The following is a 15177-nucleotide window of genomic DNA, read 5'->3' as shown; positions in this document are numbered from 1 at the left end:
CTGAACATATTTATTACATTATAAAAAAAATATGTTGGACTGTTTCTAATTGTCCACAATAGTTGCAACAACCTGTACTATGCTTATTAATTATTTTAAGAGTACTATTTAATCCTGTATGTCCAAATCTTATTCTAGATATAACATCTTCTTCTTTTTAAATTCTATTACATTTCCTTAATTCCCCAACTTTTCTTTGGATGCTATCATAAAACCTAGCATTGCCTCCTCTATCCCACTATTTTTGCCATTTCTTCTTGATATACATTTTAATAATATACTTTACCTCATTTTTATTTATTTTAATCGCCGTCTAGCTTCTTCTTCTTCTTTTGAGTCTCAATGGCGGATGACAAACCACCTTAAGATGCATTTACCGCCACCTACCGTGTGTGATAAATTCCCTCATGTCTGTGTTTTATAGTACAACTGCACTAATATTTGTACAAGGCAACACAAGCTGAAAATGTGCTATATAAATAAAATTACCTTTACCTTTAACTATTGGCTATTCAACCCGAATATGACCTAATACAGCAAATATGACCACGAATATGACGTGGAATTAGGTCTGAAAATAGATAATTATCCATGAAGGAGAAAATTTAAATAAAAAAGTTAACATTTTCACAAGAAAAATTTGTAATTTAGTCTTAAGTGGTAAGAAAACCACAATTTTCCAAGACTAAAGGTAAAAGGATTCAAGTGCATTAATTAATAGTAATTCAAGAAATGTATCATATTAAAACTAAATAATTTTGTTATTATGGAGTCAGTCATTTTTAAGGAAAAAACTCCAGACATTATTAGGAAAATATCTTCTCTACAACCCGGATGAGGTTTTTATTTTAGATAGTTTAGATGTTTTGTCAGAATATCGAGGAAAATTACATTTCTTGTAATTCCTGACAGAAAATATCCACATTTTTCTGGTAAGTGTGAAATTAATTTCTGAGTTTTTTAACAGAAATGTTTATTCTTCAGTGGATTATTTATTTTGTTTGACAGCAACGAGTCGCAGGTAATTTTTTCCTTCATATTTTCCCTAATATCTTCCTCGATTTATTTTTATTTTATTAAGAAAAAAACTGTTTTTGAACAAAATGTCATTAATTTTGGACCAAATTAATGACATTTTCTTCATTAATTTAGTCCAAAACAATTTTTTGTAATAAAGTTTTCAATTTTTTAACAGTACTTAAGCATTTAGCAAATTTTGTACATTAAACAATCTGATTATTATTTTTTTTAAACTTCTGAGCTCATTCCTTAACTTTTAGTTTTACCTCTTAATACGTTAAATCACATGTCAAACTCACGGCTCATGGGCCAAATTCAGCCCGCCAGAAGATTTTTTGTGGCCCTGTAGACTTGAGTTTTTAAAAATTATCAAATCAAATCAGCAGTGTTGTCTGTATAATAACAGATTGCATGAAGATGAAAATACATTTCATATTTAATTGAAATAGTGGCATTGTTGCTCTTGATGTGTCTGAAAAAGAAAATGAGTTTAAAACCTCGGCTTTAATTCATTCCAATTAGTTTCAAATGCAGAAATGAGGCTTCAGCTGTAAAAACTCTGGTTTTATTTCAGAAACATGTTCAGTTTTAAGATGAAACAATAAAACATCAAATATTCCTCTTTTTAAAATGCAAATCGTTAGTGACCATCATTCATCCTGATCTGCTCATATCTCTGACTCATTCCCATAAAAATGTCCAATTTGCTTCTTGAGCTTTTAATTTGCTGAAAGTTTTGGGGTCAAAAAGTTTTTTTCTGCTTCATAAATCTGCAGGTCGCTAATAAAACCAGAACAGATGGAAACACGGAGGCCCTGCTGGGAGTTTAAAAAACGATCCCAAACAAGCAAGACTCAAAACGGATCAACAGGAAGTTTCAACGTAGATGGGTAGGGTTTCTCTCCTGGTGCATGCTGGGAGAATGGACTGGAATGCTAAGAACACCAGAACACAGCGAGGAAGAGGAGGAACACCAAATAAAAACAGGAAAGGATTAGCTTCAAGTTCAAACATCTTGCGAGTTTCCAGGATGAATAAAACCGGATAAAGTAAGAAGCTATTAGTGTCGTGTTTTCCAGCTTCCTGGAGCAAAACCAGTTTAAGTGTTTCTAAAGGTTCCTTCGGGCCGTCTTCATCCCGCCGGGTCGCTGAGGAACATGTAGTGTAACTGGCTGGAATTCTTTTAAACTGAACCAAACACTGAACAACATGGAGGAAGCCCTGGGAGTCAGTTAGTGTCGTTGACAATCACAATGACCATGTGCTCCTCCTCCAGATTACCCACAGTCCTCTTGGCCGCCTGCAGGAACTGCTGCGAGAACTCCCCGGGCGGGAAGGCGTACAGCATGGCGCCCGGGGCGCCCTCCTTGGCGGCCGGCAGGCTCACCACGCCCGCCGCCTCTTTGTTTCGCAGGTAGGTGACCAGGTGGCGCAGCAGGCGAACCTGCAGGCCCGGCTCCAGCCCCGGCGCCTGGCGGTCCACGGGCCCCTGCAGGGCCAGCAGGATGGCGAAGCCGTCCGGGCGGCCCAGCTTGATGCGGCGCGCCACTTCGTCCAGCCGGGCCTGGTCCATGCGCAGCCGCTGGGCGATCTTCAGCTGGCTGGGCTGGCTCTGCAGCTTCAGGCTGTCCTTCATCACCGTGTGGAAGTAGGCGGCGCCGCCCTCCAGCAGGAACAGGTCTGTGGGGAAGCTGCTGTTCTTCAGGGCAAAGAAGCCGCGCCACAGCCTGGACAGGGCGCCCTGGGCGAACTCTGACAGCGTGCTGGGGGAGGTGGGGGCGTCCGCGGTGGGCGAGGCGGCGCCGGCCGCCTCGGCACGGTGGTGGTGGTTGTTCAGGTGGTCGCTGGAGGACCGCTTGCTGTGGTGGCGGCCGGCAGGAAGCTCTTCTTCGTTGATGGCGGAGTGTCGTCCAGCGCCGCTGTCGGGGGAGTGGTCCCGCGGCTCCGTGGTGGAGTCAGGGGCGCGAACCCGCGCCCGGTCTGGGCTGGCATCAGGAGACACAGCCCCTCCTGGACCGCGAACCCGCGACCTCCCACGCTCCTTCTCCTCTGGCGGCTTGTCGGCAGACAGGCTGCGGCTCCTCCTGCGGGGCCGCCTCTCCTCCCGCTCCTTCAGCCACCGCTCTCGGCTCTTGCTGCGGCTCCGCGCCGCCCGTCCGCTCCGCCCGAAGGCCTCCACCCCTCCGGCCCGCCGCTCCAGGCTGCGTGTGGGGCTGCTGGGAAAGTCTCTCTCCAGCAGGCCTCGATCCCTAAGAGAGAGGAGGCTTTGGGGGGGCGGGGAACGCTCCCGGCCGCCCCGCAGTTCCCTCTCCAGGCTGCGGTGGCGGCTGTACGCCTCCCCCAGGAGGTCGTAGTGGGCGGAGAGAGCAATGGGAGGCTGGTACCCAGGAGGGAAGGGCCGGGAGGGGCTCTCCTCCACCTTGGCGAAGTCCACCCGGAGACGGTGCTCCGGGCCCCCCAGGGGGAAGCCCCTCATCTGGGTGCAGGCGGCCTGGGCGGCGTCCAGGCTTTCATACTGAATGTAGGCAAAGTTGTCCCCTTTCACATAGTCGATGTTCCTGATGCTGCCGAAGCGGTCAAACTCCCGGGCCAGGGCGGTCAGAGAGTTCCCAGGGCCCAGGCCACCCACCCACAGCCGGGTGGTGGGATTCGCCTTGCCGTAGCCGATCTTTATGGGGTTCCCGCCGATCAGCCGGCCTTGCATGGCCACCTTGGCCCGGTGGGCCATGTCCAGGTTCTGGAACTTCACGAAGGCATAAGCCCCGCCCTGGCCGCGGGCCGGGCGTTTGATCACCACATCCTCAATGATGCCGTACTTATCAAAGCCCCGCCGGAGCTCCGCCTCCGTCACGTTCCCGTCCAGGTTCCCGATGAACAGGTTGCTGGTGGCCCTCTGGTCGTCCTCCGGCTTTAGGTCCTCCACCACGGGCATGGGGGGGAACCCGAAGGGTCGCCCCCTCTCATCCAGCATCCCATAGTAATCCAGCAGCCGGTCCCGGTCCCGGGTCAGCGCCAGGCTCTCCAGGGCGTACTGCCGGGCCCGCAGCTCCCGCAGGCTGTTGACGGCGGGCCCGGGCGGGGACAGGGAGCGCTGCCGGTAGGGGTACGGCGCATGCAGCGGGAGGAACCCGACGTCCGGCGGGGTCACACTCCGCCTCCTCACGTACATGGGCTCTATCTTCAGCTGGCGCTCACCCAGAACCAGGCGGGATGACTTGGCGTGCCGGGCCTCCTTAGCGTCCTCCGGGTGGCGAAAATTCACGTAGGCGATCCGGCCCAGCTCCGGGGTGTGGGACAGCTTCACGCTCACGTCCCCGAACTTTTTGAATTCGTGGAACAGCGCGTCCTCCACGTCCTCGTCCGACACCTGCGAGCCCAGGTTGCTGATGAGCAGCGTCTTGTACTCCAGCGTCCCGGGCCTGGCGGCGGGCGGCTCGGCGGAGCGCAGCGGCGGGCGGCCGAGCAGGCTGAGTTCATGTCGGTGGTGGAGCTCCAGGGCGGCCGCCCGCTCCTCTCTGAGCCGCGGCTTCTCCCGCTCCCTGCTGCGGCTACGGCGGTGATAGCTCCGGCTCTCCGCCAGCAGCAGAGCCAGAGGCGGCGGGGGCAGCTCCTCTCTGCGGGCGCTCTCCCGCTCCCTTTCCCGTATCCGCTTAGCGATAGCTCGGGACGGGCTGCTCTCTCTCCCGGCCTGCCTCTTCATCTTTCACCGAAGGATGGAGCCCAAACTTTTCGGTGCCGTGCAGCGGGAATTCGGCGCTCGGAGCGGTTTCCTGGAGTGTTCGTGGAGACGAGGCGGCTGGGGACGGCTTCAGGGAGAGACGCGCTTCCAGGGCGGCCGCTGATTTTTGGCACATTTACGGTAGAAACGGTTAGAAACGATGGGAAACATTTCAGCATCACAGGAGCTGCACCAGGGCCGCCATCTTGGACAATAGGAATGTGCGCGTTCCCTGAGGAGGACGGAGGGCGCGGTGACGCAAAGGCAGCTGACGTCATGACGTTACGATTTAATTTCAAAACATTTGTCGATTTTGATTAGAAACTGACACATTTCTGCTAAATTTGAATGAAAAAAAAAAACTGTCTTTGAATCTTTCTGAAGATCTTTTAAATTATATTAGACTTTGTTTGCGTTTTACGTGAGTCTTTAGCTGCCAAGAGCTGGGAAATGATTTCAGGCGCAGAATGAGTCAAGATTTAAAACTTATAGCAGTATATTTGAGACATAACTAAAAATTTCAGAGCATAAAATACAAAACGTAAAACAAAAAGTTTTTGCTGGACTGGTCGATCCCAATGAACAGGTAAAGATGTTTGCAGAAAAATGAGACAAATCATCACCTGGAGCTTTGGAAAGGAAATGCAATGAGCTGCAGGAAAGGATTTTAATTAATATCTGAAATGAAAATTTAAATCTTAACATTTATGCTGTTTTCTGGCTTAATGTCCACTTTTTATATTGTTACTGGTGCTTAAATGTTTCTGGAACGTCAAATTCTTAAACTGAAACATTCTCCCAAAGATGATTTTAATTCTTAAATAAAAAAACGAGCTGCAGAAATGAAGAGCTGCATAGATATACTGTCATCTGTTCAGTATATCTTCAGAACCATAGAACCAGGTTTAAAACTCAGGAATTAGAGGTTCTGAAGGAGGGAAGCCAGAGAGCAGAACCAGATCATTTTATTCACATAAAGTCAAAACAACAAAGTTTGGAAAAACCTTTAATACATACAGAAAATCACCTAAAAAAAGAGTTGGACAGGCAACAAGATTCTATTAAACAGTCACTGCTTTTAAATTGTTTTCTGTTGTTTTACACTTGTGCATATGTATTAATTAGTTTGATTTTGTGACCAGGCTGCTGTGTGTTGCAGACTTTTGCTCAGGTCCCTCTTGAAAATGAGATCTAGATCTCAACGGGGTTTACCTGGTTAAACAAAGAAAATAAAAAAATAAAAAATTTAACGGAACCAGGAATACAAACCATAAACGGGTCACTTTATGTTCTGTTTACTTCCTGTCTGAATGTTAGTCTGAACGCCCTTTCAAAATAAAATATGTTGGGCTGTATAGCTGTTGGCAGTGATGGTGGTTTTAATCCAAGAAGAAACTCGTAAATAACGAAGCGGAGGAGACAGGAAGTGACTCAATGTGTTTAATGGTCTGACTGGTTCAATTGGAACAGAACCAGCCAAGGTAAGAACCAGTGGAGTGAGTCCGAATCGTCCTACAAGTCAGAACCAGGTTTTAATTCAGGTGTGCAGTCTTGTAAACAGTCAGCAGGGGGCACTGCTCAGAATCAGAAACGTGTTGGGGCTGAGCTGACTCCAGGATGATGAAGGTGAGCTGCTGGTGGTCGGGGATTCTGAGATGCAAACAAACTCAGGCTCTTATTGTGAAAGGATTGGAGGAGCAGGAACTTCAGTTTAAAGTACAGTAGAAACTCTGAGCCTGCAGAGCAGACCGAGACGTGCTCTTCCTCCTCCTGGCAGGACTTCCTGTCTGCCCAGAGTCAGTGTCCCCGCCTCTACAGGTCTGTCCGTGCCTTGGCGGCTGCAGGCGCGTACTTGGGCATGAGCTCGGTTATTTTGCGGATGAAGTCTGACTTTTCGGCGCAGCCTTTGCACGACTCGCCCCACTCATCCAGAATCTTCTTCAGGTCCTTGACTTTCAGCTTCTTCAGGTCCACCGTGGTCAGGTCCAGCTGCTTGTCTGCAGGACGACAAACAGACATGAAGTACGACAGAACCGACCCGCCCGGACAGAACCGACCCGCCCGAACAGAACCCAGCTTACCGTATCTCAGCTCGCAGATCTGACTGTCCTTCTTCTTGAGCTTCTCACAGATCTTGTCCACCGGGACGTGGTAGCTGAGCGGTTTGGACACTTCGTTTATCATCTTTGTGGCGGCGTCGCTCGTCGCACCGATGTAGTAACACTGGACAGGTGGATGAGATGGGAGAGATCGGATCAGAACATGTTCCAACATCTAAACCACAGGCGTCAAACTGAAGCCAAATCCGGCCAGCCAAAGCATCGTATGTGGCCCTCTAGAGAAGGAGGTCCAAAACTTTTAACCTCTGACCCCGTTGGCAAACCCACAGAGGATGTTACAAAATACATAAACAGATTTTAGAATTTTCTTTTAAATTTACTATTCAATAATCATTACATTTAGCAAAACTACAGACTCATTTAAATGGCTGTGTGTTCTGTGGTGGAAACATTTTATCAGATAATATTATGACTACCAGATAATACAACTTTGTTGCAATACTCTCTTTTTATAAGAAAATATGTCATTTGTTTTAACACAAATTTTTCTTTATTCCCACAATTCTCATATTTTGTTTCTTTGATATGAATGTCAGAAATAACATTTAAATTATTTTATTTCGAAAAACAGAAAAAAACATTTAAGATTAAAAAGTTGGGGTTTAATTTTTTATTCATGTTTTTTCTCATCCCTCCAACATTTTGAGGCTCCCACAGCGCCCCCTGGTGGGAACCTCTCTGAAAAACACGGATGTACAGTAGATAAAGAATATTTCAAGCAGTTATCAACTATTTTCATAATACAGTTAAGTGAGCTCAATAATTTCCATTCTGATTAATATTATTTGAAGAGAAATTTTGTTTAAATACTGCAAAGTTCCTAGCACATATTTATAATTAGCAGTAGAAAATCAGTGCATCTAATAAAAAAAACACAACAATCTCCAAGTCACTGATCATCTTTTCTGAACATCAGAAAAGATGATCAGTCATTGATTTTAAGAAGAACTCATCGACTGCAGAGACAGCAATTGATTAATATTTATAGTGATGCACAATATATCGGCACTAACATCAGTATCGGCCAATATTAGACATTTTTTAACATAATATCTGTCTTGGGCCGATATCAGCCAAAATTTATTTTCATCTTGTTGCCTTTTGTTTCTGGTCTTTTTTCCTAAGGTGTCAAAATGGTATAAATATATATATGTATGTAAATAATCGCTAAATATTAGTTATTGGCCCAAATTTTCTTACTGGTGTATCCCTACGTATTTAACTGTTAATAATGGGTTTCATCAATACAATCTGGCACAACCAGCCCTGTAAGAACTTTTATGATGCTGATGTGGCCCAAAATGAAAATGAGTTTGACACTGATCTAAAAACAGAACCTGAAGACAGACATCTGACAGCTACTGTAACTCCCTGATCAGCAATTTACTCACAAATCTGTTCTCTTTTCCTTTGGTGTCACTGCAGCTCTTCAGCAGCTCCTTCTCAATATCGGCGCTGTTGGCGTTGGAGTCCTTCAGCGACTCGTAAAACTTCCCCAGGAAGGAGACGCACACTGGAACAGACGGGAGATGAACACGGTCAGTCTAAGAGAATACTGACGAGTCCAGAACCTAAGACTGAGATTAGGATTATCCCTGGAAAACTACGAAGATTAGTCAGGAATATTGGACTAAAACGACCTGGTTTTTATCAATATAATAACACTTATGATTTGACATTTCTTTAATGCAGGGGTGCATCTTGCACGTTTTCGTTTTCTCCCTGGTGGTAACAACCTTTTCAGCAAGTCAATGTTCTTTTTGACCTTTTAACGAGCCATCATTTGGTCCAGGTGCGTTAAACCAGGGAGAGAACTAAAACATGCAGGATGCCGGGCCTCCAGGACCGACTTTGGGCAGCCCTGATTTAATGTTTTCAGGAAACAGCATTAAGGTTTTCCCAGGCTGGAAAAAGATCCAAACCCTGAAAGTTTTAATCCATTTGAATAAAATCTGCCTGCAGACAAGTTCACTGCAGAACCAACTGATTTCACTCATATTTTTCCCTCTGATTGGGGAAATTTTCTCAACTGAAACAATCTGATCAACATGAAGGTTTTCAGAACATTTTTGGGTCATATTATAAAAGCTAATCACTTTAGTCACATCTTCCTCCAAACTTTGTTCCATAGATTATGGTTTTAAATCGACTGAATACACTTTAATGCAGCAAGAGCTAGTAAGCTGGTTTAGTTATTAATAACAATAATAAAAAAGATCATTTTTAGGTGTGTTTTCAGACTTTGGGTCAATTCTGAACGTTTCCCCCGATTATTTTACTTCTGATCATCTTTGCATCATGCAGAAACATTTTTAAAATGCTACTAAAATGCTAACTAACTATTTATAATCAGGAGCACTAACATGAAGTTAAACCTCCTGATTTCAGCAGAAATCAGGAGGTTCTCGTTCCTCCAGGCCAGAGACGGATTCGCTTAATTGCTGGTCCATCAGGTTCTGGATTTGTCCAGAACATTTCAGATATCCTGGATCAGATTCTGCTGCAAGAGAGTTCTGTAGAACCGTTGGATCCTGAGCCTTGCAGCAAAACTTTGTCCAAAAGCATCTAATCTTCTCATCCTGGTACAGTGGCCTTGAAATGACCATCCACCTGATGATGCATTGATCCAGTTCTGGTTCTGTGATCTTTAATGGGTCAGCAGGAGGGATCAGCAGCTCCATCTCTGTTCTTAAACCAGTACAGTTCCAACATCCACTCCCAGAACGCAATGTTCACATCTAAACCTCAGAAACATGGCAGCTCAGTTGGTGATGCATTCACTGACTGATTTGTAAATTATTGGCTATAATTTCAGACCTATTACCAGCCTTCCGTTAAAGTAGGGGAAGATCTTAACTATTAAACTATTTTTACTTTATTTGCTTAATTCTTTTTACTTTTCGTCCTCTATCCCATTTATAATTTTCTTTGAAAACCATAAACCTTCATGCCTGCGATGAACACGTTGAAAAATGTGGTGGGGGGGATTAAGATTTCCTCCTGGATTTAATGGTGCATTTCGTCACCAAACTTCGTTCAGATAACATCACTTAGGAAGGTGTTGATTTCTCCTCTTTGATCAAGAAAAACGTGAACACACAAATCTAGGATTTAGTCAAACATCTCAAAAACCAACAAATCGGGTAAAGTTTGAATCATTTTCTCTGCTGGTGGAAAGTTTCTGGAGCTCAAAGCTGGTTTAGCCATTGCTAACAGCAGCTAGCGTCTCGTCCTACCTTCACATTCTCCTTCCTTCAGGCCTTCAACAGGTCCCGATAAGAGGGCGAGGGCCAGAGCCACTGACCACCCGCTCAAACGCAACATTTTTCGGCTTCAATAAAGTCAGAAGGACGTCCGTGGAACCGCTGTTGGAGACCGACAATCTGAACTCATGAGTCTCCGCCGCTTCGGAGCTGACGGACGCCGGTAAAACTGGTAGAGTGTCAGCTCTCCACACACGCCTCTTGATTGGTCAAAGCATCCACAAACCTACACGCACTTTCCTCTGATTGGATCGCGGCGCCACTTTCCGGGGACAACGTCCAGTTGTCGTGGTCTGATTGGTCCACAGCGACACAGTGTTGTTACAATGACAGGATCTCCCTAGAGGAGGAAAAAAATACATAAATAAAAAGACATTTTAAACCCACTTTGAGAATGAAAAGCAGACACACTCTTTGAGATAAACATGCCTATAACCAGATTAAATTAGCTGAGATAAAACCTGTTATAGTGAAGCGACAGAAAGGAGCAACGAGCTGAGTGCTCTTATTTATTCTTGATAAATATATTAAAAATTTTTTTTTTACATTTATTTGTATAATTTTACTACATACACTCAGTCGTGAATCATTTTAAGTAGAAAGGCAACCAGACCAAACTGGGAAATTGTGCAGACATTTAAATTTTACAGTTATGGCTGAAAATAACTGTAAACAGTTCTGATATTTTTATGATTTTAAAACATATTTCAGATGTTAAATGATGTAAAATCACAATCAAATTATGGAGTGTTACTCTTATACTTCATATCAGGTTTAATCTGCACTCAGGACTTCCTGGTCTTTAGTGTTGGATAAAAGTGAAGAAATAATTCCACAACTTCTGAGCTGAGGCTATGAAAGAGTCCAGTGATCCGGACTACTTTCTGCTGTTTTAGAGGAACATTTGAACTCTGACCTTCAGGTGTAAGAATCCTACTGAACCTGCAGGAAGAGGCGGTGCTGTGTCGAGAGATTTAACTGTAAAGTCTCAGGTAATCCTGAAATCAACAGATTATTTTATGAAGAAAAACAACAACATTCCCAGTGGATCATTCAGCTTCTTTATTCACCCAGGAACCACAGACAGAATCCCAGCTGGGATTAAAACTCCTGCGAGTTTTGGCAACTTCATTTGTAAACTTGAAATTTGGAAAACAGAGTGATTGACAGAAGACACAGAAACCAGATGAAACCTACAGAGACGCTCGGCTGTGGCGCGATCCAGTCAGTCTGAAGGGATTATAATCCAGATTAAAACAGCTTTAATCTAACCCAAACCTCTCCTCTGTGACTGCTGAAGGTCTAGGTGTACATCATCTCCGCCATGTGCGACATCTTCTTGGGGATGTAGAGGTAGTACTCCATGTAGCCGGAGAGGTCCTCTATCGTGATGTCATCGACGTAGGCGCGCGCCTGTTCCGAGCAGGACCGGGGAGAGCCGGACGCCAGCGGCGATGCGGTGCTGCTGCCGGACCCCAGCGGCGATGCGGCGCAGGGGGCGGAGCTGCCGCTAAGAGTTCTGGCCTCATCCTGCTGGACGCTGCGCAGCCCTGTGAAGGAGTAAACCTCCACGCCGTTCCAGCCGGGCCCTTGCTGCCTGCAGCTGCAGCCGGATCCGGCTTCAACCTCGGCGCCGTCCTGTGAGCCGGCAGCAGCACCGCGATGGCAGCAGCAGCAGGGGGGCTGCGTTCCCTCCGTGCAGTGCAGCTCGGATAGAGCCCGGAAATCTGCGGCATCGGACCTCAGCGGCGCCGAGGCTCCATCAGGGGAAACCTTTTCCTCTCCGGAGTGCCCGCCTTCCCACCGTGGGGGCGTAGCTGCCGTAGCAACCTCTGGCGACGGGCCCACCCCCCCCACCCGGGTCTCATAACTCGGACTGACTCCGAAAAGAACAGGTGAGCAGCGGCCCGGCATGGCGGAGCAACGCCGCTCTGCCTGGACCGGAACATCATCGGCTGCCGGGTCCGACACGGCCAGTCGCTGCTGCTTCAGGCCGCCACCAGGGGGCGCCAGAGGCGAGGAGGCGCTGCTGCAGTAGGTGAACCTGGGCGGGTGTAGGATGGGCGACTTCGACCGCCGGCGGCGCTGGCTCCGCGATGACGTTCCTCTGGAGGTTTTTCTCGTGCAGCTGAAGGAGAAAAGACGGGAAGGATGGAAATATCTGCCGGTTCTGGTTCTGATCAGATGGATTAGTTCAAATGATAGAAGAGCTCATTGGATTATCCGTCTCATATTAAACTGTCACATCAGCTATTAACAAATTAACAAATATGTAGAAAACATATTTTTAGAAAGATTACAAACTGCAGCTTCATAGAAGCTCTGAGTTGAGATGGTGAGAAACTTCCTGATCTTCTCTGATCCAGCAGAACCCAGACTGGGCTGCAGGTCCAGGCCGGGTCCACCTACCAGTGCCAGGTGTCCTTGGAGTTGCTGAGTTTGGCCTTCGCTCCGCTGGCGGCGTCCAAACCGACCCGGGCCGGCGCTCTGGGCGTCAACGAATCAGAAACGCTCTCAATTCCGGACAAACTGGACAAACAGAAGAGAAATTGTCTTGATCCGAAATGTTTCCACAGACTGCAGAGAGGAACATTAAAGCAAAAACTAATTTTCACATCCGGTTCTGATCCAGATTGGATGAGGGATTCATCAGCAGGAACCAATCAGGAGCCTCCGCTGGTTTTCCTGATCCATTTAGGAAAAGCCGAGACGAAAAACCTGAAACTAAAGTAACAACATCACACTCCAGGGTCAAAGGTCGCCTACCTCTCAGCGTCGACCCTGAGCTTCTTGAAGGCCGTCTGCAGCGTCTCCTCCTCGCAGTCTTTCCCTCCTGCCTCCATGGTGGGAGGAGGCTGCTCCGACCAGCCCCCCAGCTGCAACACAAAAGCCTCGTCAAAACTTTTCACACGTTCACTTTCTACTGGGACCGAATCCTCGACCCGCTCGGCTTTAATCCCACAACGACTAAACACTTCCACTTTCTCAACCGTGACCCTTGAACCCATCATATAAGTTATGATTCGCCCACCACATGGCGGCGCTGTTTAGCTGATTATTATATTCCAGTCTTCTTTTTCCTCTCACTGGGAGCAGTTGCTATGGCTGTTACTATGACAACGGACTATTGTCAGTTTAAGATTTTCTAAAATCTTAGAGATTTTACCACTTTACCCAATCTGGTCTGAGTTTTAATCTGTACAATAAAACATTTTAAAAGCTTTCTTTAAAAAATGGTTTAAAATATTTCAAGGTTTTCAGATTTAAAATCTGAATAACAAGGCCTTAAAGTTTTTTTGTCTTTTTTCCCCCAAATAGAATACATTTCCAAAATTCTACTTTATGCTTAAAGTAAATTGTGTAATATTTCAATCTTGATCTGAATGATCCAGGTCACTGTTGGAAACATTTTCCTCTCAGTTCCACTGAATAAAACTTGTTCAGAGCCACTAAGGTGATCCAGCCTTTAAAAGAAAAGACAACTTATCATTTCTGATAAATATCTACTGAAACACATTTTTTATGTTTTTAGGTTTAACAGAAGAGGATGGATAACATTTGTTCTATGGGAAGTTTTATTGTTATTTTCAATAAATATTAACAAATATTGTGATAAGATTATAAGACAATGTAATCCACCTCTTTTATTTATAATTAATAACATTCTTTAGTTCTTTATAATATTTGCTGAAGCTGAAGGTGCCACTGTTGAAGCAACATCCCTGGTCTTTTAAACTGAATTTTTTTGTGCTTTCATACTTGAACTAAAAGTTTCTCTAAACAATAATTAGGATTTAAAGAATCTATTAAAAAATGCAAAATAATTCAGTCCCGGACCGACTAGTATAGGTAGTTAGATCTGATCAAATGTTGTCTAAATCTGTGAAATGTGCTTTAGTTTGGCTAACTTTAGCGCCCCTGTTAGCATGCTAATGAAGCAGCTGACTAGACGGAACCTCTGCGGTTCTGAACAGCTTCAAATTCTGAATTGATAGACGGGTAGAACCCCCAGCACTCACGGCTCAGGTTGTCCGGGCCACGCCAAGCACAAGTCCAGAAGAGTCCAGAAAATTCTGGCTGGTTCCAAAGAGGCTAAAGGGCAGAAGCTAATGCTAGCTCTGTCTCCGCCAAAACACAATCCAAAAAAAAAACAAAAAAAAAACACGGCAGACTCAAAACCCGGAGCAGGTTCTACAGAGCCGCTAATGGACCGACACCAGCACTAAATATCTGCAGCAGCCAAATATTCGGGGTTTTCGAACCGGATCGGGACTTTTCTCCGTCAGAAGCGTCTTGTTTACAGTCGAACCGTCTGCAGTGACTCTGCAACAACTGACGTCACTAGCCCAGAAACCAACCCGACGAGCTGTATGGAAGTCCCCTAGTGCCGTTAAAATGTGCTTGGATTTTAAACCTTATTTATTAATTAGTATTAAAAATATTTTATTCATCCTGTTTGTTTTACCCTGTACTGTTATTATCGTGTTCTCTGTTTTATTATCCTACATTTATACACCTGGAATAAAAACAACTATATGGAGCTCTACAGGTGCCTATTTTATGTTTAAAATATATTTAGTTTTATCAATTTAATCAAAATTGAAGCTATTGTAACATTGATGAATAAAGTACAGAATATATTAATTATTCTATCTTTCAATCTGTACTTCACTTAAACTTAAGCAATGGCTGCAGCTAACAATTATTTTAGTTATTTCATTATTCTATTGAGTATTCATAAAAGCATCACTTTTGTGTAATATTTTGAAGGTTTCTTGACAAATACCACAGTATTGTCTGATTATATGTCAGTCAAAAATATTACAAACTATCCTTCAGATCTACAAATACACAGCTTTTCTATCTTTCTCTCTTAAGTTCCTTCAGATACAAAACTTAGGACATTTTTAAATCAGCTTGTCATTTGATTTACTATTTTTAGAGCTAAATATTCTTCTTATTGTTGTTAAAAATTAAAATATAAAAACAACTGTCAGACATTCGAAAAGGTTAAAACTCCTTATAAAGATTATTTCAAGTAATTATAGAAATTTGG

The 15177-nt window shown here is 44.9% G+C and overlaps 3 protein-coding genes across 3 annotated transcripts; all 3 read right to left on the bottom strand.

Annotated features, from left to right (window-relative positions):
- Positions 1 to 1583: 1583 nt before the first annotated feature.
- rbm15b (RNA binding motif protein 15B) lies at positions 1584 to 5038 on the bottom strand. Its single transcript, XM_023330081.1, has one exon. The coding sequence runs from the start codon at positions 4718 to 4720 to the stop codon at positions 2249 to 2251; it is 2472 nt and encodes an 823-aa protein (XP_023185849.1). The 5' UTR covers positions 4721 to 5038; the 3' UTR covers positions 1584 to 2248.
- A 1126-nt stretch (positions 5039 to 6164) lies between these two features.
- manf (mesencephalic astrocyte derived neurotrophic factor) lies at positions 6165 to 10321 on the bottom strand. Its single transcript, XM_005802506.3, has 4 exons — positions 10095 to 10321; positions 8250 to 8371; positions 6820 to 6961; positions 6165 to 6735 (listed from the first exon to the last, which is right to left on the bottom strand). The coding sequence occupies exons 1-4, from the start codon at positions 10180 to 10182 to the stop codon at positions 6551 to 6553; spliced, it is 537 nt and encodes a 178-aa protein (XP_005802563.1). The 5' UTR covers positions 10183 to 10321; the 3' UTR covers positions 6165 to 6550.
- An 845-nt stretch (positions 10322 to 11166) lies between these two features.
- Positions 11167 to 14463, bottom strand: oser1 (oxidative stress responsive serine rich 1). The gene is made up of 4 exons (XM_014470059.2): positions 14141 to 14463; positions 12888 to 12997; positions 12531 to 12650; positions 11167 to 12249 (listed from the first exon to the last, which is right to left on the bottom strand). The coding sequence occupies exons 2-4, from the start codon at positions 12962 to 12964 to the stop codon at positions 11424 to 11426; spliced, it is 1023 nt and encodes a 340-aa protein (XP_014325545.1). The 5' UTR covers positions 12965 to 12997; positions 14141 to 14463; the 3' UTR covers positions 11167 to 11423.
- Between the last annotated feature and the right edge of the window lie 714 nt (positions 14464 to 15177).

This window comes from Xiphophorus maculatus, unplaced genomic scaffold (genome assembly GCF_002775205.1).
Source record: "Xiphophorus maculatus strain JP 163 A unplaced genomic scaffold, X_maculatus-5.0-male Unplaced_Scaffold_BN000175F, whole genome shotgun sequence".
NCBI classification, from domain to species: domain Eukaryota; kingdom Metazoa; phylum Chordata; class Actinopteri; order Cyprinodontiformes; family Poeciliidae; genus Xiphophorus; species Xiphophorus maculatus.
The sequence above is the reverse complement of the archived record's forward strand: the minus strand, read 5'-3'. Positions and strand labels throughout refer to the sequence as shown.